This window comes from Diabrotica virgifera, chromosome 1 (genome assembly GCF_917563875.1).
Source record: "Diabrotica virgifera virgifera chromosome 1, PGI_DIABVI_V3a".
NCBI classification, from domain to species: domain Eukaryota; kingdom Metazoa; phylum Arthropoda; class Insecta; order Coleoptera; family Chrysomelidae; genus Diabrotica; species Diabrotica virgifera.
This window is the reverse complement of record NC_065443.1, coordinates 223,445,116-223,468,267: the sequence shown is the minus strand read 5'-3', so window position 1 is coordinate 223,468,267 and position 23,152 is coordinate 223,445,116. Positions and strand designations below refer to the sequence as shown.

Sequence of the window (23,152 nt, the reverse complement as noted above, 5' to 3'; positions counted from 1 at the left end):
GTTAAGTAAAAAGCTGATTAAATTGCCTATCTTCTACTTTGAAACCATCTTCGTGTGGCATGTTTGAGTTGAATATTGTATTTACAAGATTTTAATCTACATTTCATTGTAATACAAATTACATTTTACATCTTTTTTGAGGTTCGGTTTCCAATTCGAAGATCGTTTTTTAAAAATGTTATGTATTAAGATATTATGTTAATCTATAGTTGTTGTTTATAAACTGACGCCATATTTCAGCCAATTTAATAGTGAACTTACTTGTCCTCGATCCTAAAAGTTATCTAGAATTTCAAGCCAAAATGTGGCTATTTATATACAAGATCCAGGCCAAGTAAGTTAACTGTCAAATTAGCGGACACAAAGCACTATTTTACACACAAACACAGGTTACCATAATTTCTTGATTTACAATTTTTCAATTCAGTGCTTCTACACAGGAGATTAAGTTGAAATCGAAATATGTATAATCTCGTAGTGGAGTCTTTACTTTTAGTTTATAATTTTATTCACTTTTGTAGGTATAAAAGGAACTAGTTCGCTTATGCTTCTAGATTATTATTACGGTGAACGACAAGTCGTGAACGCAATTACAGATTTCCTTGTCGAGTATTTCACCACTCACTTTGCTTAATATTTCTATCTGAAAAAGCCCAGAGGATAAATAATTGGAATTTTAATTTCTGACTCATTTGGATAAATACAATGTTTATGGTAAACTTGTGATGGTTAGTTCTTCTAAGACGACAGACTCAGTAAAACACAGGTTAAAACAAAATAAATCTATTCAGTATAATTATTTACAAAATAAATAAAAAATTATATTTCATTCTATTCGTCGCAGCGAAGTCCTCTCCTGGGTAGACGCCTGGAAAAGAAGAACAAAATTAACAATGTTATTTAAATATATACGTTTATCGGGGGCCCGCTCACTACGCGTGCCTCCGTTTACTTATGAGCCGCAAATTACGTCACTACGGTGCACCTTGCGGCTCGAGTTGGCCTGTCTAAGTTTGCCAATCACGTCAGTACGGTGCACCTCGCTACTCAGGTCGGCCTGCCTAGATCACCTCGCTTTTCTGGTATTTGGAGCCCGGAACTGTCGTTTCAGGACTGTCGGATCTCTGCTTGCGGCCTCCTTAAATATCCGTATGCCGGTGTTGTTTGGGAGAGGTAGAACTGGGTGGGGGCATCTGCGCGATTTGAGAAAATCCCACGGTTCCAAATGTCGATGTGTGTTCCGCGTATGAGCGTATCATTACAAACTATAATTGTTAAATAAATTGCACTTTATGTCAGCCAATTTAAAATTAAATTACTTGGCCTCGATCTTCAAACCAAAACCTATTTGCCTACAAGATCAATGCCAAGTATGTCAACCGTCAAATTATCTGACACAAATCGCCATTTTTTGATAAACAGGTAGATTTAAATTATAATATTTTTTGAAAACGATATTGGATTTTATTGTGGAAAGCGAAATATCAAACCTAATGTAAAATGTAATTTGCGATGCAATAAATTGTTGGTAAAATCCATATAAATATAATCATTATCATCATGTTTATGTTAGTTTATTACTAATTTTAAAAAGTTTTACGTAGCTTGATATGTTATTTAATATTATAAACGATTTTAAAGAAAGTAAGTATATTGTAATCTGAGATTCATATTTCTTAAACTTTTAGTTTATGTATGATGCTTATATTGAAAAATATAGAGCGGTAACCTAACAAAAGACCTACTTTACCTACATAAGTGCAAGCTTTATTTCTACTTTTTTATTGTAGTGCATTTCGTGTAATACAATAAACTTTGAGCCTTTAAACTGAGTAGAAAATACAACATTGTTGAACCTCCTGCGGCACTCATATAGCTTTCAAAATCGCGTAATATGTCTTAGAGACACTAAGTGGCCACCGAGAATAGGAGAGATGGTTTTGTGCGGAGAAATGGGAAGTCTTTATTTTATTACGACTGTATGGCTGTAAAATAATTCTTACTCAGGTGAATAATTTCGTATTTTTTTATTCTTAATTATCTTTATCAAACGTATATGTATAATTATTAGCTAAATTTAATTTAACTCCAGCGCACGGGCAAAATAAAATTACATTAACAGACGGGCGAGGCCTGTGAGAACCTAAATGAGAAACTAAAAAAAAGTTCTAAATGATTCCTTATTATTTAACATTCTTTATAAACAATGTTGTAATTAAGTATCTTGCCTTTTTTTACTAAGGATATTAAACTTCTCTGAAGATTTAGTACCACATTGAAGAAAACCATTTGGGTTACTGTAAAGTACTAACTAGTGTAAAAGAAGAGCATAAAGAAGTGTTTTATGTTAACTATAGTGAATTATCATCATCTTCATCAATCCGTGCGCGTCCACTGCTGGACATAGGTCACTCTCTCAGCTCTTTCCATTTGTCTCTGTTTTGTGCGGCTTGCATCCATTTGCCGTCAACATGCTTCAGATCGTCGGCCCATCTGTTTGGTGGGCGTCCTCTGCTCCGTAGTGCTTCTTATCGTGCCCTCCACTCGACAATACGTTTTGTCCATCGGTTGTCTGACAATCTGGCGACGTGTTCTGGTCAGTTCCACGTTAGAGATGCGATTCAATCGAGAGCGTCTGTTGTTTTTGTTCTTCGACGTATTTTTTCGTGTGAGATTCAGTCCCTCGGGAAGATACCGAACATCTGGCGCTCCATATTTGTCTGAGCTACGCGAAGCTTTTTCACTACCTTTTTCTGTGAGCGGTAATGTTTCCGCTTCATAAGTGAGTACAGGTACCACACATTGGCCAAAGATTTTCCTTTTCAGGCATATGGGTAATTCCGATTTAAATACACAGTTCAGTTTACCAAACGCTGTCCAGGCTAATCCTATGCGACATGGGAGCTCGTACGTCTGGGTATCTCTTCCCAACCGAATTTCATGTCGCAAGTACTTGTAAATTGTAGTCTGCTCAATATCAATTCCATCAACAACAATATCACGATTTAGCACCAGAATAGTCATTATTTGCGTCTTGTTGACGTTAATATTTAGTACGACCTCTAAAGAAGCGTGATATAATTTATTTAACATTATTATTGCATCATTCATACGATCGGCTATCAGTACAATGACATCTACGGATCTCAAATTACTGAGCTTCTCTCCATTTATATTGATACCATATTCGTTCAGATCTGCCTTCTTAAAAAGTGTTTATAAAGGGTTGTGAATAGCTTTTGTATGTTAGCTAGAGTGCATGGTTGGTAGATAAAATAAGAAGACACCATAGGTAAGTCAGTAGAACTTAATCATGTTTAGTAAATTTAAGCCAAAGAAAGATTTATAATTGAGCAACTGTTACCAGATTAGTGTTGCCCAAATGCAAGACCAAGACGAGACTTAGACAGTCTTGGTCTTGGTCTTGCGGCAGTACACCTGGTCTTGGTCTTGGTCTTGGTATTGCGCTCCCAGTCTTGGTCTTGGTCTTGGTCTTGCAGCAAGAGTCTTGCAAGTCTCGCAGTTGCCCATTAGCCTATTGCATATCTTAGAACAACGTAACAGAGAGGTACATTTTAAGCTTGAATATCATAGCCATAGTAAAGACTAGCCAAATTAATAAATATCTAAACAACTGACACCGGGTGGGGTTTGAACCCACGATCTAAAGTGATCGCTGTTATGTTCTAACTAACTAAAGTTAAAACTACCTCTTAAAACCCACAAAATTTCATTTGCGTATTTCAGCCGATTTTAGAGCAATAAATAAATCGTCAGTTTGTAAGAAAAATTTCAACCCCTCCCTATTTGGTAAACAAAGCATTTATAAAGTAAACGTTTATGAAGTAAACTGTCATTAGTTTTTCGTGCAGAATTACCCATTAAAGTTTGCCATACTTATGTCGGTTCGCTAAACTCAGACGCAACTGGCTAGATATTTTAGTCGATAATTTTTTTGTTTTTTGCCAATTTTGCAAAAATTTGCAAAATTACTAACTATTTAGTAATTATTAACTATTTAGTAATTATTTTTTGTTAATTTTACTAAAATTTTCAAAATTACCGACTAAAATATCTAGAAAGTTGCGTCTGAGTTTAGCGAACAGACTATATTTAAAAACATTCTGTATTGATGAAAAACATGGATAGTTAAAAAAGTAAATAACTATTTTATTATCCAATATAAGTGAATGAATAAAAAAACGTAATGTTAAGAAAATATGAGGCTTTAGTTGGGCTTTAATTTCAGTATGCTATTATTGCATGCTAGAATAATAAGTTAGCATAATGCTAGAATATTCCACAGAGTGAGAAAAAACACAGTTTGATTGGTACACCCGGTATACACTGACAAAATTGACCTGTCTAGCAACAATATCTATTATTACTGCGATATTTATAAAGAATAGAATAAGACCAAATATTAAAAAAAATCACTTAAATTTAAATAACAACAGGTTTAGGAAATTTGAGACATTAAAAATGACCCATTTTTAAGGTGGTGCCATGGACGTATAAATAAAGATGGGTGGTGCGTTAATTTCTTGGAGAAGTGTACCTATATCGTTAAAATAATATTTCGGTATTATGTCTACACGATATCCGGCATATTATACCGGACCTTGGCGCTGCATGTCGAAACAAAACTTCCATTGAAAAAATTGAACAAAATATTCTACAATTTCCCTAATAAAACGCTTTGAAACAGTGTATTGTTTGGATGTCGACCTTTTCGTATAATGGAGTCTTTATCTATAATATTGTATTGTAAATCATAATATGTATATTATATCCATTTGCCGCCTTATTCCATAACAACAAAGAAGCTTTATTTTTGTTTTCAAGTTAGGTACTTTTCATGGTTCATTTACCGTTGGCGGTGACACACTGTAAAATGGCCAAATTGCAATTTTTGTTATCGCTTAATCCTTGACGATTTGGAACAGTGTGTATATGTATTGTTTTGGGTATATTTGCGTGTACTTAATCTATTTATTGTTTAGCCTTAGCCCATTTTTTCATTGTCCAGTCACCCTTGGCTTATATAACAGGTGTTGTTGAAAAAACTGAATCTGTTTTCAAATCTATTTTTTGAGTTTGGTTTATTAGAGTTTATTAGGTTTATTAGGTTCAATTTGTGCAGTCGATTCAGAAAGTTTAAATTTTAAATTCTGAAAATATTGTGAAGTGAAAAAAATTAGTGAAATAAAAAGAGTGTAGCTGAGTGGAGCGATGAAAAGAAAAATTAAACAAAAAAAGGAAGAAGTTTTGAAGAAGATAATACCCAAAATTTCTTCATTTTTTCATCAACCAGATTCTCAAAGTGATTTAGATTGCAATGGTAAGTACTAGATCTAGATCTCTATCTACTAATGAAACAATAATTAATTCTTATCTAATTGTCGTCTGTAACAGGGATGGCCAAGGTCCTTGATATTCTTTGATAGAAATTTGAAATTTTTTAGAAGCCGTCATTAAATGCGTATTAAAAAGTTATGCCGTTATGCAAAAGAGGTGTTAAAATTTTTTTACAGAATTTTGTACAGAATATTTGTTGAACACGTGTAAATAAAAGTACAATCTATTTGTACTAAATTTAAATATTATAAATTTATTTTACTTCTTTTGATAATTCTTTAAACCTTAACTGTAAACCTTTAAACTGTAATTTTGAATATTTTTTCGAGATATTTGGCACACGTATTTGTAATATAATAAAGAATGGTGGTACAGAGCCCAATTTGAAAAATATATTAATATGTGGAAATTACTCTGTAATTAAATGCAATATTAAAAAAAACGAGCCTGTACCGCCACTAAGAAGAACAAAAAAATACACTTTCTTCAAATAAACTTTTTTATCAGATGCCTAGATTTTGTGTCATTTTGGAACTACTAATGAAATAAAAAATTTTAGTAGTTTGTAAAAATATTGTATTTAATTACAGAGTAATTTCCACATATTAATATATTTTTCAAATTGGGCTCTATACCGCCATTCTTTATTATATTACGAATACGTGTGCCAAATATCTCGAAAAAATATTCAAAATTACAGCCGTAATCTTGGAACGCGTTTTCGCTACCTGTTGATCGCTACTGTTTCCTCTTAAACCAGCTATCAGCTTCCTATAAATCTTTTTCCTGGATTTTACTTACATAATGAAGTGGAGTATTAGATATTTATCTCCTCTCATCACATGTCCCATATATCTCAGTTTTCTTCTCTTAATTGTTAGAAGTACTTCTCTTTCCTTATGCATACGTCTGTCTCATTACCTCTACGTTGGTTATTCTATTTACCCATGAGATCTTTAGCACTCTTCGGTACACCCACATCTCGAATGTCTCCGGTCTTCTCACGTCAATTTTCTTCAGTGTCCACGCTTCCATCCCGTAGTATAATCCGGATAGCACATATCACCTCATAGCATGGCCAAAAAAATATTCAAGTTTGCGAGTTTTTACTGTTCTGATGACTTCCCGTAATTTTTCCCCTCCAACGTATAACAACTTCGTTACGAACTCTATCCACCCAACTTATTCGTAGGATCCTCCGATACACAGGTTTCAAAGGCTTCCAGGTTTTTGAGAAGGGTATCCGTTAAAGTTTAACCTTAGACACCATACAAAAGAGTACACATTCACATAAGTACGGTGTTCCATCGAACATTTTCTAGCACTACCTTATATCAGTTCTTGAAAAGGGCCCCGCGAAAATCTTTGATACGGGGCCCCTGTGGGGCTAGCTACGCCACTGCTGCTGAGAAAGAATCTATGACTAAAAAATGCGCATAAGTCCAATTTTCAAAAATTTTAATACAATTTTTTTTGTTTCTGATAGAGTATCTAAGAATATAGCCGAACTTATATACTCCCTAAAACGACCCTCAGTTCTAACTGCAAGACGCAAGAGTCTCGCAGGCTTAGTCTTGTTCTTGCTCAAGTCTTGCACGGTAAGTCTTGGTCTTGGTCTTGCTAAAATTAGGCGGTCTTGGTCTTGGTCTTGGTCTTGCGAAAACGCAAGAACAAGACCAAGACTGCAAGACCAAGACCGATTTTGGGCAACACTATACCAGATTAGCTCAGTTGTTTAGTAAACCAAAAAGATTTAATAATTTTTTGAAAACGGAATCCGGATTGTAAATCTAAACGTCCCGCGTCGTAAACAAATGTAAAGTGTTAAATATAGAATACAACCATGCTGCAGTCAACAGTTTTGTTAGAATCAACAATATTATATACTCAGTATAAATGTAAAGATGATAAAGCTTGTCAAAATTACCAAGAAAAGGATAAAAGAAGGTCAACTTTACTTCAATCACACCCCAGTAGAAAGAGTGACGCATTACGACTAACTCGGTACCATAATAAATGAAGACGGGACCAACAACCAGGAGTAAAGAGCGCGCATATCGGAAAAGCTTGATCGACCTTCCACCAAATAGGGGTCCTCTTGAAGAGTCACAACTCTACTCTTGGTATAAAAATAAGAAAGCTGGGATGTCTTCTATGTCCTTTTTTATGGTGACTAATCGTAGACCTTGAACCACGATATGTGCAGAATGTTGAGTGTATTTGAGATTTGACTATATCGGAGAATGTCTAAGATCCCGTTGACTTACAGGGTCACAAACGAGGAGGTCCTCAGCAACCGAGAGGTACTGATCACCATAAAATTTCGAAAGGTACAATACTTCGGACACATTATGCGAAGTTAATCCAGATTATCTTTTTCGCCTGTCAAATTCTGACGTTTTTGCTTTTTCAGCCAATCACCAAGCGTCGTTCTAGCCAATCATTTAGTATAATACTGATAAAACAGCCTCTTCCTTGATAAAACAGTCTCTTCCCTGATAAAACTTAAGGTACCCTAAATTTCACATAATACGGACATACCTGTGTTTACTAACTTAATTTATGAACAGCACTGGTACATAGATATTTTAAAAACACTAACCACGATATACTCAGATTTTCTACAGTTTTTATTTTCAAAATAAATATTTCTAAACTTTTCATAAACGTCAAAGAGAACCGATGTAAACCGTACACAGAACACAGAACTAATTCTTCTATTTTGTTGCCGATTTCAACAAACCAGTGTTATCACATAAAAGGATTCGAATATTTACAACCTAATATTTTGGAACAATAGTTACTTTTAAAATACACATTATATTAGTAGAATTAGTAAAATAGTTCTAAAATTACATTCTCCTATTTTATTATTACAAAAACACGGGTGAATAATAATTAAATAAAATGCATTCACCTGGGGTTTAGGCAAAACCAATTACACCACTGCACTGTGGTGAACTCACCCAGCGTAGCTGGGTAAGACCACGAAGCAAGTAGGCCGCGCAATTTATACATTTAATAATTGTTATGATTATGTCATTTAATAATTGTTCATTTTCGATTTAAACAGTTTTCTATGTATTAACAATATAATAAATAAATTGGTTCATTTTTAAATCATAAAATAATTTATCTATAGCCTACTTAAGACATTGATCCTAGCTGTCTTAAAAATATTTCACATATGCCCGTATTTACTAATAATACATATTGGTTCACAAAATAATCTTTTCAAATACCACTCGTCCTCTAAATTTTGCTTGATAAATTTTTTCGTTTTCATACTTAAACTTCTTTATTTAGGGTAAAAACACTCAAACAAACCGAAATGGATAAGATCACTCGTCCTTCGGACTCGTGATTTTATCATTCGGTTTGTTTTCGTAATTTTACCAAATAAAGAAGTTTTCGTGAAAACAAAAAAATTTATCGATAAAATTTAGAGGACTCGTGGTATTACCTTTGATAATATGTCCACCTATAGAAGCCATCCTACAAGGAAAAATATTCTGAATGTGAGTTCAGAAAGAATAAGAACATCCTGAAACCTCAGAATTTGGTTCAACAAAAGATCTAGCTTTTCGCGCTACTGCTTATAACACAAAAAATATTATGATGATTACCAACATTTGTCGCGGATAAGCACATGAAGAAAAAAAAATCATACTATAAGAAAACATTCTCAGAACCACTTTAAATATTTTCTTCTCTTCTCTTAGGAAGAACATCCTAGTTAAACAACCTCACAATCCGGTACAACAAAAGATCTCTGTTCAACAAAGACTGCCATAATGATCGCCAACATTGGTCGCGGATAAGTACATTACGAAGAAAAACCATGTTATAAGAAAAAAATCTCAGAACCACTTTAAATATTTTGTTCTCCTACTGATACGTCAAAGACATAATTCCAAACATGCAACACTAAGCTGTCAAATTATTTTTATAAGCTGTATATTATACAGCTTGTATATTCGCGACCAATGTTCGCGATCATCATAGCAATCTTTGTTGAGCAGAGATCTTTTGTTGAACCGGATTCTGAGGTTGTTTAACTAGGATGTTGTTCTACTATAATACACTGTAATATCTATTATATTTATTATAATCTACACTGTGTCCGTAAAGTATGGAACAAATTCTTTTTTAGCTAAACAGAGCATTTTAAGAAATAATCCTGGAACACGTCGATTTTTGATTTTAATTTACCGTATTTTAAAACAATATTCTAATATACAGGGTGAATTACTTTCGAGTAATGACGTCACCGTATTTTTTTTTTTATTGAACACCCCCATTTTGTCTAAATTTTCGGATTACTCTAGCTGAGCTGATTCCAAAAATGTGTCACATGTTGATTCAAATTAGTACAGGGTGGACAAAATTGTCACTGAACATCAATAAATTACTAAACAAATAATGACATTTAACAAAAACATAGCCTACTATGTTTCTTTTAAATTGATAAGAAATAATTTCTTTCATATTCTGTCCGCTAGACAATAAGTATTTTTGATATTGTTAATTTAACTAACGCGTTACTTTATGAGCACACACAAAACTATTGTATTTTTGTCCACCCTGTACCAATTTGAATCAACATATGATACATTTTTGGAATCAGCTCAGCTAGAGTAATCCGAAAATTGAGACAAAATGGGGGTGTTCCATTTAAAAAAAAATGACGGTCACGTCATTACTCGAAAGTAATTCACCCTGTATATTAGAATATTATTTTAAAATACAGTAAATTAAAATCAAAAATCGACGTGTTTTAGGATTATTTCTTAAAATAGTCTGTTTAGCTAAAAAAGAATTTGTTCCATACTTTATGGACACAGTGTATATAATACCCGGTGTCCACTTATATTTTCCCCCATTTTAACTGCCTATAACTTCTAAACGGCTCAAGATAGAAATATGCGGTTTTCGCTGAAATGTTTTATTTTAGTAAAAGTTTTGTCTGAATGGACTGAATTTTTGAAGTGAAAATTTCTTTAGGGACGTTGTGCGATTTTTTTTAGGGGAAAAAGCATTGAATTCGCGACCGTCATCGCGACTGTCATCGCGACCGTCATTGCGGTTGTCATCGCTTATATATATTATTTGTATGTATATATAAATTGTATAGAAGTATTTCAATTTAAAATAAATGTAAAAGCTATTTTAGGATGGGGAAAAATTATTTATTTCGCGACCGTCATCGCGACCGTCATCTCTTCGGCGAAATATACTATGTTATGTGTATCTATACATAAATTGTATAGACGTATTTAAATTTAAAATAAATGTAAAACCTATTTTTAGATGGGGAAAAAGGATTTATTTCGCGACCGTCATCGCGACCGTCATCTCTTCGGCGAAATAAATTTTGAACGTATATGTATTGAAGTGAAAACGTCTTTAGGGACGTTGTGCACGTTTTGGATGGGAAGAAGTATTAAATTGGCGACATCCTTCACGACCGTCATCGCTTCGAGAAAATAAATTTTTGAAGTGAAAATTTCTTGACGGTCGTTGTGAACTTTTTGGGTGGGTAAAAAGTATTAAATTCGCGACCGTCATCGCTCCGACGAAATAAATTTTTGAAGTGAAAATTTCTTTAGGGACGTTGTGCACTTTTAGGATGGTGAAAAAATATTGAATTAGCGACCGTCATCGCGACTATCATCGCTTCGGCAAAATAAATTTTTAAAGTGGAAACTTCTTTTGGGGAAGTTGTGCACTTTTTAGATGGGGAAAAGTATTGAATTAGCGACCGTTATCGCGACCGTTATCGCTTCGGCGAAATAAATTTTTGAAGCAAAAACTTCTTTAGGGACGTTGTGCACTTTTTGGATGTAGAAAAATTAAAATTAGCGACCGTCATCACTTCGACGAAATGAATTTTTGAAGTGAAAAATTTTAGGGACGTTGTGCACGTTTTGGATGGGAAAAAGTGATAAATTAGCGACCGTCATCGCTTCGACGAAATAAATATTTGAAGTGAAACTTCTTTAGGGACGTTGTGCACTTTTTCGATGGAAAAAAGTTTTAAATTAGCGACCGTCATCGCTTCGATGAAATAAATTTTTGAAGTGAAAACTTCTTGAGGGTCGTTGTGCACTTTTTGGATGGGGAAAAATTATTAAATTAGCGACCGTCATCGCTTCGACTAAATAAATTTTTGAAGTAAAAATTTCTTTAGGGACGTTGTGCACTTTTTGGATGGGAAAAATATTAAATTGGCGACCGTCATCGTTTCGACGAAATGAATATTTGAAGTGAAAACTTCTTGAGGGACGTTGGGCACTTTTTGGATGGTGAAAAATATTAAATTAGTGACCGTCATCGCTTCGACGATGTAAATTTTTGAATTGAAAATTTCTTTAGGGACGTTGTGCGATTTTTGTTTAGGGGAAAAAGCATTGAATTCGCGACCGTCATCGCGACTGTCATCGCGACCGTCATTGCGACTGTCATCGCTTATATATATTATTTGTATGTATATATAAATTGTATAGATGTATTTCAATTTAAAATAAATGTAAAAGCTATTTTAGGATGGGGGAAATTATTTATTTCGCGACCGTCATCGTGACCGTCATCTCTTCGGCGAAATATACTATGTTATGTGTATCTATACATAAATTGTATAGACGTATTTAAATTTAAAATAAATGTAAAACCTATTTTTAGATGGGGAAAATGGATTTATTTCGCGACCGGCATCGCGACCGTCATCTCTTCGGCGAAATAAATTTTGAACGTATATGTATTGAAGTGAAAACGTCTTTAGGGACGTTGTGCACGTTTTGGATGGGAAGAAGTATTAAATTGGCGACATCCTTCACGACCGTCATCGCTTCGAGAAAATAAATTTTTGAAGTGAAAATTTCTTGACGGTCGTTGTGAACTTTTTGGTTGGGAAAAAAGTATTAAATTCGCAACCGTCATCGCTCCGACGAAATAAATTTTTGAAGTGAAAATTTCTTTAGGGACGTTGTGCACTCTTAGGATGGTGAAAAAATATTGAATTAGCGACCGTCATCGCGACTATCATCGCTTCGGCAAAATAAATTTTTAAAGTGGAAACTTCTTTTGGGGAAGTTGTGCACTTTTTAGATGGGGAAAAGTATTGAATTAGCGACCGTTATCGCGACCGTTATCGCTTCGGCGAAATAAATTTTTGAAGCAAAAACTTCTTTAGGGACGTTGTGCACTTTTTGGATGTAGAAAAATTAAAATTAGCGACCGTCATCACTTCGACGAAATGAATTTTTGAAGTGAAAAATTTTAGGGACGTTGTGCACGTTTTGGATGGGAAAAAGTGATAAATTAGCGACCGTCATCGCTTCGACGAAATAAACATTTGAAGTGAAACTTCTTTAGGGACGTTGTGTACTTTTTCGATGGAAAAAAGTATTAAATTAGCGACCGTCATCGCTTCGATGAAATAAATTTTTGAAGTGAAAACTTCTTGAGGGTCGTTGTGCACTTTTTGGATGGGGAAAAATTATTAAATTAGCGACCGTCATCGCTTCGACTAAATAAATTTTTGAAGTAAAAATTTCTTTAGGGACGTTGTGCACTTTTTGGATGGGAAAAATATTAAATTGGCGACCGTCATCGTTTCGACGAAATGAATATTTGAAGTGAAAACTTCTTGAGGGACGTTGGGCACTTTTTGGATGGTGAAAAATATTAAATTAGTGACCGTCATCGCTTCGACGAAGTAAATTTTTGAATTGAAAATTTCTTTAGGGACGTTGTGCGATTTTTGTTTAGGGGAAAAAGCATTGAATTCGCGACCGTCATCGCGACTGTCATCGCGACCGTCATTGCGACTGTCATCGCTTATATATATTATTTGTATGTATATATAAATTGTATAGAAGTATTTCAATTTAAAATAAATGTAAAAGCTATTTTAGGATGGGGAAAAATTATTTATTTCGCGACCGTCATCGTGACCGTCATCTCTTCGGCGAAATATACTATGTTATGTGTATCTATACATAAATTGTATAGACGTATTTAAATTTAAAATAAATGTAAAACCTATTTTTAGATGGGGAAAAAGGATTTATTTCGCGACCGGCATCGCGACCGTCATCTCTTCGGCGAAATAAATTTTGAACGTATATGTATTGAAGTGAAAACGTCTTTAGGGACGTTGTGCACGTTTTGGATGGGAAGAAGTATTAAATTGGCGACATCCTTCACGACCGTCATCGCTTCGAGAAAATAAATTTTTGAAGTGAAAATTTCTTGACGGTCGTTGTGAACTTTTTGGTTGGGGAAAAAGTATTAAATTCGCGACCGTCATCGCTCCGACGAAATAAATTTTTGAAGTGAAAATTTCTTTAGGGACGTTGTGCACTTTTAGGATGGTGAAAAAATATTGAATTAGCGACCGTCATCGCGACTATCATCGCTTCGGCAAAATAAATTTTTAAAGTGGAAACTTCTTTTGGGGACGTTGTGCACTTTTTAGATGGGGAAAAGTATTGAATTAGCGACCGTTATCGCGACCGTCATCGCTTCGGTGAAATAAATTTTTGAAGCAAAAATTTCTTTAGGGGCGTTGTGCACTTTTGGATGTAGAAAAATTAAAATTAGCGACCGTCATCACTTTGACGAAATGAATTTTTGAAGTGAAAAATTTTAGGGACGTTTTGCACGTTTTGGATGGGAAAAAGTGATAAATTAGCGACCGTCATCGCTTCGACGAAATAAACATTTGAAGTGCAAACTTCTTTAGGGGCGTTGTGCTCTTTTTGGATGGAAAAAAGTATTAAATTAGCTACCATCATCGCTTCGATGAAATAAATTTTTGAAGTGAAAACTTCTTGAGTGACGTTGTGCACTTTTTGGATGGGAAAAATTATTAAATTAGCGACCGTCACCGCTTCGACGAAATCATTTTTTGAAATGAAAACTTCTTTAGGGACGTTGTGCACTTTTTGGCTGGGAAAAAGTAATAAACTAGCGACCGTCATCGCTTCGACGAAATAAATATTTGAAGTGAAACTTCTTTAGGGACGTTGTGCACTTTTTCGATGGAAAAAAGTTTTAAATTAGCGACCGTCATCGCTTCGATGAAATAAATTTTTGAAGTGAAAACTTCTTGAGGGTCGTTGTGCACTTTTTGGATGGGGAAAAATTATTAAATTGGCGACCGTCATCGCTTCGACTAAATAAATTTTTGAAGTAAAAATTTCTTTAGGGACGTTGTGCACTTTTTGGATGGGAAAAATATTAAATTGGCGACCGTCATCGTTTCGACGAAATAAACATTTGAAGTGAAAACTTCTTGAGGGACGTTGGGCACTTTTTGGATGGTGAAAAATATTAAATTAGCGACCGTCATCGCTTCGACGAAGTAAATTTTTGAATTGAAAATTTCTTTAGGGACGTTGTGTACTTCTTGGATGGGAAAAAGTATTGAATTTGCGACAGTCATTATTTCGCTGAAATAAATTTTGTACGTATATGAATTATGTGTGTGTATACATAAATAGCATTTATATACTATAAGAGGTTTTCACTTCTGTCTGCATTCCCACGAGTGCCTTCAATTTTTTTATATCGCTTTTTGGACGGATTTTTGAAAAAAACGTTGTTGACTTTTTTTTAATGGATCACCCAGTATATTTTTTTGTAAATTGAAAGAAAGGTCATTCACCTATCGAGCTATATAAAGTTGTTCAAAATCGGTTGTCAAATCACTGAGTAATTAATTTTTAAAGTGAGAGGTGCAACGTGGATATCACATACTTAAATAACATAACTAAGCCAATTGATATTATGTTATGTGATTTCCACATTGCATCTCTCATTTTTAAAATTAATTGCTCAGACATTTGACCACCGATTTTAAAAAAAATTATAAGGTTGGATACGGAAATGACCGTTTTTTTTTTAGTTTTTATGTAAATGACCATTTTTTATGTCGCTTTTAAATAAAAAATGGCGGATTTTTGGAAGAAAAAACGTTGTTGACTTTTTTTATTGAAACACCCAGTATATTTGTTTTGTAGCTTGAAAAAACAGTCATTTACCTATCCAGCCATATTTTATTTTTTTAAATCGGTTGTCAAATGACAGAGCAAAATATTTTTATAATAAAAGATGCAATGTGGAAATCACATAACATAATATCATTTTGCTTAGTTATGTTATTTAGGTACCTATGTGATATCCACGTTGCACCGCTCATTTTAAAAATTAATTACTCAGTGATTTGACAACCGATTTTGAAAAACTTTATATCGCTGGATAGGTGAATGACCTTTCTTTCAATTTACAAAAAATATACTGGGTGTTCCATTAAAAAAAGTCAACAACGTTTTTTTCAAAAATCCGCCATTTTTCTTTTTGTATTTGAAAGCGATATAAAAAATTCAATCCATTCAGACAAAACTTTTATTAAAATAAAACATTTCATCGAAAACTGCATATTTCTATCTTAAGCCGTTTAGAAGTTATAGGCAGTTAAAATGGGGGAAAATATAAGAGGACACCCGGTATATTATATAGACCTTATTTATTTATTAAGCGCAACAGGCCTTGTAGGCCTAGTGCTAAAATGTTTACATTTCTGATTACATCAATAATATAATAAATAACTTAGTATAACTTACATAACTTATAAAACTTGTAAATTTTATTTAAATACACTTCAGTTTTTATACACTCCTTCACCACCTCTCTCCATATCCTTCTGTCCAATGCTAGTTCTTTCCATCTCTCAATGTTACTTTTCTTCAAGTCTTCATATACACTATCCTTTCATCTTTTCCCTGGCCTGCCTTTCCTGCTCTTTTGTATTGGTCTTCGTGAGAGTACCATTTTTGGCATTCGTTTACTTCCCATTCTCTCTATGTGCCCCAAGTATCGTATTCTCTGTGCTTTGATCGTCATCGTAATCGTTGGCTCTTGATATAGTTCTTCCAATTCTTTATTGGTTCTTCTTCTCCACTGACCTTCTATTTTCACACCTCCATATATTGCTCTTTGCATTTTTCTCTCCCATCTTTCTAATAGGTCTGTTTCTGACTTTTTGAGCACCCATGTTTCACTTGCGTATGTTACTGTAGGTCTGATAACAGTCTTATAAATTCTTCTTTTTGTTTTTCTTGATACGTATTTGGATTTCAATAATGTGCGTAATGCTCCATATTTTTTATTTCCTTTAGCTATTCTTGCCTTTATCTCCCCTTCTTCATGACCATTTTCATCTATTTTGGCTCCCAGGTAAATAATTTTTTTGGCTCTTTTGAACGAGTATGTTTTTTCTCCATCTATTTGTACTATGATGTTATTCTCTTTTTCTTTTTGGATCTCTCCCATTATCATATACTTTGTCTTCTCTTCATTTATTTTAAGTCCGAATTTTTTGGCTTCCGTTATTATGTTTTTCATTAACTTTTGTAGTTCGTTTTTGCTTGTTGCTAATAGCGTCAGATCATCTGCAAATGCTATGCATTGGTGGCCGTTTTTAAATATCGTTTCTTGCATGTTTATTCTGCTTTTCCTGATTATTCCTTCCAATGTTAGATTGAATGCCATTGTTGATAGTGGGTCTCCTTGTCGTAATACTTCCTTGGTTTCAAATTTTTGGATGTATACCCTTTCCAAGCTATTTCGTTTGTTGTGTTTTCCATCGTCATCTTTATCATCCTAACAATTTTACTTGGTATCCCCATTTCTTTCATCAGTTCGGACATCTGCTGTCTATTTACTGTGTCGTAAGCCTGCTTAAAGTCTATGAACAAAGCATATAGTACTGTTTTATGTTCGTAACAGGTAGTCTGTATTTCTTTTAAGGCAAATATTTGGTCAGTCGTTGATCTGTTGTTTCTAAAACCTGCCTGGTATTCCCCCAGTATTTTTTCCGAATAATGACTTAGCCTTTTTCTTATACTTTGTGCCAAGATTTTGTAAACTATTTCTAACAGTGCGATGCCTCTGTAGTTTTCGCATAGCATTCTATCACCCTTTTTATGTATCGGGCATATTCTTGCTATGGTCCACTCTTCTGGCATTTTTTCTACTTCCCATATTCGTTTTATCAGGTCATATCTCTTTCTGTAGTCTTTTCCCTCCTGATTTTATCATTTCGGCCGATATTTCTGTCATTTCTGGGCTTTTGTTATTTTTCAAGCTCTTTATTTCGTTATTTATTTCTTGTTCTGTGGGTATTTCTATTGCTATTTGATCATCTTCAATTTCATGGCTTGTTTCCTTTTGTACTTCGCTCTTATTTAGCAGTTCTGTGAAATAGTTTTGCCAGTTTTCCATTATTTTTTCCGGCTCATTTAGCAACATCCCTTTATCATCTCTCATATAAAATTCAATCCATTCAGACAAAACTTTTATTAAAATAAAACATTTCATCGAAAACCGCATATTTCTATCTTAAGCCGTTTAGAAGTTATAGGCAGTTAAAATGGGGGAAAATATAAGTGGACACCCGGTATATTATATAGATCTATTATATTATAATCTTACATACATACTGCCGTCCTCATATAAAACGTTTTTTCTCAGGAGTCTATATGTTTTTAACGCAAAACATGTTCCAATAATAGTTGAAGAGTATTTAAAAATATATTCTTAAAAAAATCATGTTCTTATCAAAGCTGTAAATAAAAAGTCATATACTGCAATTTTAGTTGAGCAGCGGATATACTGCTGGATCAGAAATAGTGACGTATCTGCATTTTATTTACAAATAGGATTTTTTACAAGGAAGAATAGTTAACAAAAAAGAAAAATAAATAGCTTAAGATTGTTTATTATATACGCAAAATATCTACAGGTCATAAATGTTCAAAATACAAATAATCGTAATGTTTAAAAAATGAAAAAATAATTAAGCTAATTAAAACGCGGTAAATGCGATGTGCTCAATTAAAGCGCGGCAAGTACATAATACTCGCTATCACACACCGCTTTTTAGTTGAGTACTCTGTAGATACCGCATTTTAATTAAGCAACTATTGAAATTTATCACATGCAGCATATTCCAATTTCTTAATTTTGGTAGTAAATAAAATGATACGGCTTTTAGACATTGTAGAAGCATAAATAAAGTCACAAGGAAACCACATATAGCAAAAACTCGATTTTCAATTTTTTTGCACTAACTTTACTTTTTCGTGTCTGGATCCGACTACAGTTTTTCTGCCCAATATCGGGCTACGTCTACACCCTTTGTATTTGCGAGCCATAAATCATCGAGGGTGCACTGTGATGGGCAAAGTCTGCATACTCTCAGATGCTCCACGCTCTGTATTTCCCCACATTCACAAAGTGCGTCGTTATCTGTCTTGATGCCCCATTTAATAAGGTTCTGTTTTACAGGGGCAATACCTGTGCGTATTCTGTTGAGTGTCCGCCAGGTTCTCCAGTCCAGGTTCATTCCATTAGGTCGTTCTGGATGTAGGGGGAACAGTTCGGGTGGTTCGACGCTGACATTTCTCATAAACCTTTTCCTTGATTTAAGTCGGCTGATTCCTGGCGGTTCGCCAAACCCGTATAATTGGTGCCTTTCATCTAAAGTTTGCCTCAACTTCTCCACATATTGTGAGGCGCATCTACGGTCGTCTGGTGACGCGAATCCAGCTGCCCGGTACAGTAATGGCAGAGGGGTAGGCTTCATACAACCGGTAATTATTCTACATGTTTTATTTAACGCCGTGGTGACTTGTTGGGCGTGTATAGATCTACCCCAGACGGGACAAGCATATTCACCTGTTGAGAAACATAAGGCCTCAGCTGTTGACTTTTAGACCTGGGGTTTGCACCCCACTTGCTCCCTACAAGTTTCCGGAGAAGGTTGTTTCTCGTAGAAACCTTTTGTCTTGTGCTCTGACAGTGGAATTTATACGTTAGTGACTGGTCTAGTATCACTCCAAGATATTTGGGCCTATCAGTATGTTTAAAGCGTTGTCTCTCCCAAGAAACATTCAGTTTTACATGCGCCAAATGGTTGTTGAGGTGGAATGCACATTAGGGTGCATCGAAATAGGCGAAAATAATTATTTTTGCGATGGAAAAGTAATACCTCACAAAAAGTGGCTCACAAAAGTGGCCTAAAACACACTATTTAGTAAAATTGCGTTGAAATAAAAAAAAAGAATGTGTGTGTACTATGTACGCACGTAAGAAGATATTCTTCTATTATATAATAGGTAATTTAAACGAAGTAAATATACTTAAAAGGTTATTTGTATTTTATTTAAAAATCAAACTAACTTTCTTATCTACCACTTTCAAAAATTTTTTATTAAAACAACCAAAAATAAAAAAAAAATATGAATCCCCCGGGAATTGAACCCACAACCTTCCAATCTCAGTGCTAACGCATTTCTAACTACTCCATCGATGCACTAGAAATAAACATGTAAGTTTCGGATATAAATACACAACACGGCGACATATAGTGTAAAAATGTTATGCTTACATAATATTTTATTAATCCAAAAACACAAGAATTATAATAAATAATACATTTCCTAAAACCAGTGGTTTTAGGAAATGTATTATTTACCACTAATATATTCTTTTAATGACTTATTTGCACGGTTACAGATACATACATCATACATACCTATCTTGAAAGATTAGCAATGAACTACATACTGTCAGAACTACTGTCAGTGTGCGCAGGCGCGCGGTAAATGTACAATTTTACCCTCAATCGATTCGCCGCTAAAGAAGAATATCTTCAAAAATATTTTCTGCCCCCCACGGCAACTAAAAATTAGAAAAAATACATTATAACCCTATTCCACGAACATACGCCTGTTTTGGATTACTTCGACAACGAATATTTTACTGTGCAAAATAAGAAGAACGAAAGTAAATTGCAAGTTACATTGTTGTTTATTGGGATAATTATTAGCGCCATTTACTTTCGTACTTCTTATGTTGCACAGTAAAATATTCGTTGTTGAAGTAATCCAAAACAGGCGTATGTTCGTGGAATGGCCCATACTATGCGAATTTCTTTTGTAAGGGAAATGTAATACCTCATAAAAGTTGAATAAATAAATTCGGTTTAATTTGGAAAATATTTTCTGGTTTTACAAGGCAATTAAAAATTTTACTTAAGAAAAGTATACCCAAACATTCTTTTTATAACAAAATAGCCTAACTTATCCGTCTCCCTGAAGTCACCCAAGTTTTTTAATACTAAAATAAACATAAAGCAAAGTACAAAATTACAATAATTTTAAAATAGTGCACTAGGTATATAAATATTACAAAAAATATGATAAAAGCATTATATTCGAAGATGTCTTCCGATTTAGCGTTAAAGTAATGCATAGTTTTTCTGGAATCAATTCGCGTTTTTATAAATCCATCCCTCGAATACGGAATACGATCCACAAACTGCTAGTAGTCCAGGAACCGAAGCTTTTCACCTCGCAATTTTTACAGAATGGATCGATTTGCTTGAAAATTTGAGAATAAGTTGTGGATAGTCCAAGGATCAAAATCTATATGATGCCGAAAGGCGCTTTTACCATGGGGTCGGTTGCCACCCCATCCTATAAGTGGAAATTTTTTATTATATTTTGACAGCAAAAGTTGATAAAAACATTCATTGTAAGCAAAAAATGTTCTATACATTTTTTTGATAAAATTAATACTTTTCGATTTATTCGCTATCGAAAGTGTTAGTTTTATATAAAAAAAATCAACGTTTTTCAATATATACTCATTTACCAATCACTCAATTTTTGCCGTAGAAAAAATTTTTTCAAATCAAGTTCTTGGAAATTAAATAACCTACAATTTCATATTAAAACATTTTTTCTTATATCTGATGCTAATCTTTCTATTTTGAAGAAAATGGCATTTTTTACCAAACTACAAAAATTCGTTATTCGGTTTTAACTCTAGTTTTTTTAAAACTAATCATTCTAAGCCAGTAAAACTTTTAAAATCTATTAATAATACATAAATAAAGAAGAATTAATAAGGCCAATGACTAAAAGCAAAGCTAACTTATATTATTATGCTTCCAATTAGATTTCTTTTTTTTTGTTTTCAAAAAAAATATATTGATTTTTTAACCGTAACCTTTTTAATTTTTATCTTAGAAAGTTTGTTAAAAAATAATTTGGTAGGTTTTTACAAGATCTATAAGACTGTTAATACCAAATCCTTTTAAAATCCTCAGTCGCAAAAAGTGGTGTGGTGAATTTGAAAGGGTTGGTAAAGGTGATTTTTGCAGGTCATTACAAGTTTTAATTGTCAATAGCTCACTCAATTTTTACTGTAGAGAAAATTTTTGAAAACCAAATTCTTAGGAATTAAATAAGCTACAATTTTTGTATTAAGTATTTTTTTGTATCTCTGATGATAATCTTTCTATTCTGAAGAAAACGGAATTTTTTACCAAACTTCAAAAATTCGATATTTGCTTATGACTCCATTTTTTTTAAAACTAATCATTGTAAACCAGTTAAACTTGTAGAACCTATTAATAATACATAAGTAAAGAAGACGAAGTAAGGTAAATGACTAATTTTAATCAGGGTGGTGATTATGGGTTTGCTTTCGATCACTTTTTCGCTGAAAAATATAGGGTCTGACATTCTTTTCATTATAAGCCACCTAATTTTTGAGCTACTTTTTTTTATTTTTGAAGATAGATATTTTTAAATACTTCAAATTAGTTTAAACAAGTGATCCTCGAAAAATGCATAGTTTTCCCGTCTTTTGACTTTGAAACTACAGTATTTAGCATTTGCCGAAGAAGACATAACATATAATAAAGTATAGCTCGATTACTATTGGTCTTAAAGAAAATTTAAAAACACGGTTTTGTTGATTTTTTCAAAAGGTACATTTTTTAAGCAAAGTGGTTTTGATAAAACAAAAAGTTTTTGAGTTATTTGCAGAAAACTGATTAAAAACATTAATTTTTTTAATATAAAACTAACACTTTCGATAGCGAATAAATAGCAAACTATTAATTTTATCAAAAAAATGCATAGAACATTTTTTGCTTACATTGAATGTTTTTACCAACTTTTGCGGTCAAAATATAATAAAAAATTTTCACCCCTGACATGGGGTGGCAACCACCCCCATGGTAAAAGCGCCTTTTGGCATCATATAGATTTTGATCCTTGGACTATCCACTACTTATCCTCAAATTTTCAAGCAAATCGATCCATTCTGTAAAAATTGCGAGGTTTTGTCCTATTTTAAGCTTCATTACGTGGACTATAGAGAAGCTTGTGTCACAAGCTTGACACATTGTTCTAAACATTTTTTGTGGCAGTGATATTTCTCAATCTCAATGTTAAAGGGGTCTAAGTTAGGATTCTTAATAAAATCTCGCAGATTGTCACTCGAAAATCTAGACAATATAAATATGTGGTTCTGTACGATTTTCTTTCTTGCTAGTTAAAACTCAAAGTAGTCGTTTGAATAAAAATTTATATAGGAGAAAGTTTGAAGACCCTCATGTTCTTTGATTTGGTCACTGGTAAACTTCTTTTGATGTCCAAGGGGAATATCATTTTAATGTCGCAGACATACAAACCACTGAAGTTTTTAAGATGTTCTTCTAACAGTCGTATTACATCACCCTTAACGCCATTATTTACGACTATTCCGTCACATGTAATAGCTGGATTTGATACTTTCTGATGTACCAGATAGCGGAAACACATATTTGCACCTTGGCGCATGCACAAGTGAAGAACTTGGGACCAGAAGGGAATAAGCCACAATTTCGTCAAAAATGAGTTAAAGTAGAAATCACACACTTTAAGACCATATT

General features: G+C 33.6%; 1 protein-coding gene across 1 annotated transcript in view; it reads right to left on the bottom strand.

Moving 5' to 3' along the window:
• Nucleotides 1-790: 790 nt before the first annotated feature.
• The window catches only part of LOC114327755 (protein O-mannosyl-transferase TMTC3-like), a 156,803-nt gene continuing 134,441 nt past the window's right edge, over nucleotides 791-23,152 (bottom strand). Inside the window, exon 3 of the mRNA XM_050647506.1 lies at nucleotides 791-868. Coding sequence (XP_050503463.1) covers nucleotides 832-868 — 37 coding nt within the window. The 3' untranslated portion in view covers nucleotides 791-831. The remainder of the gene's footprint in view (nucleotides 869-23,152) is intronic.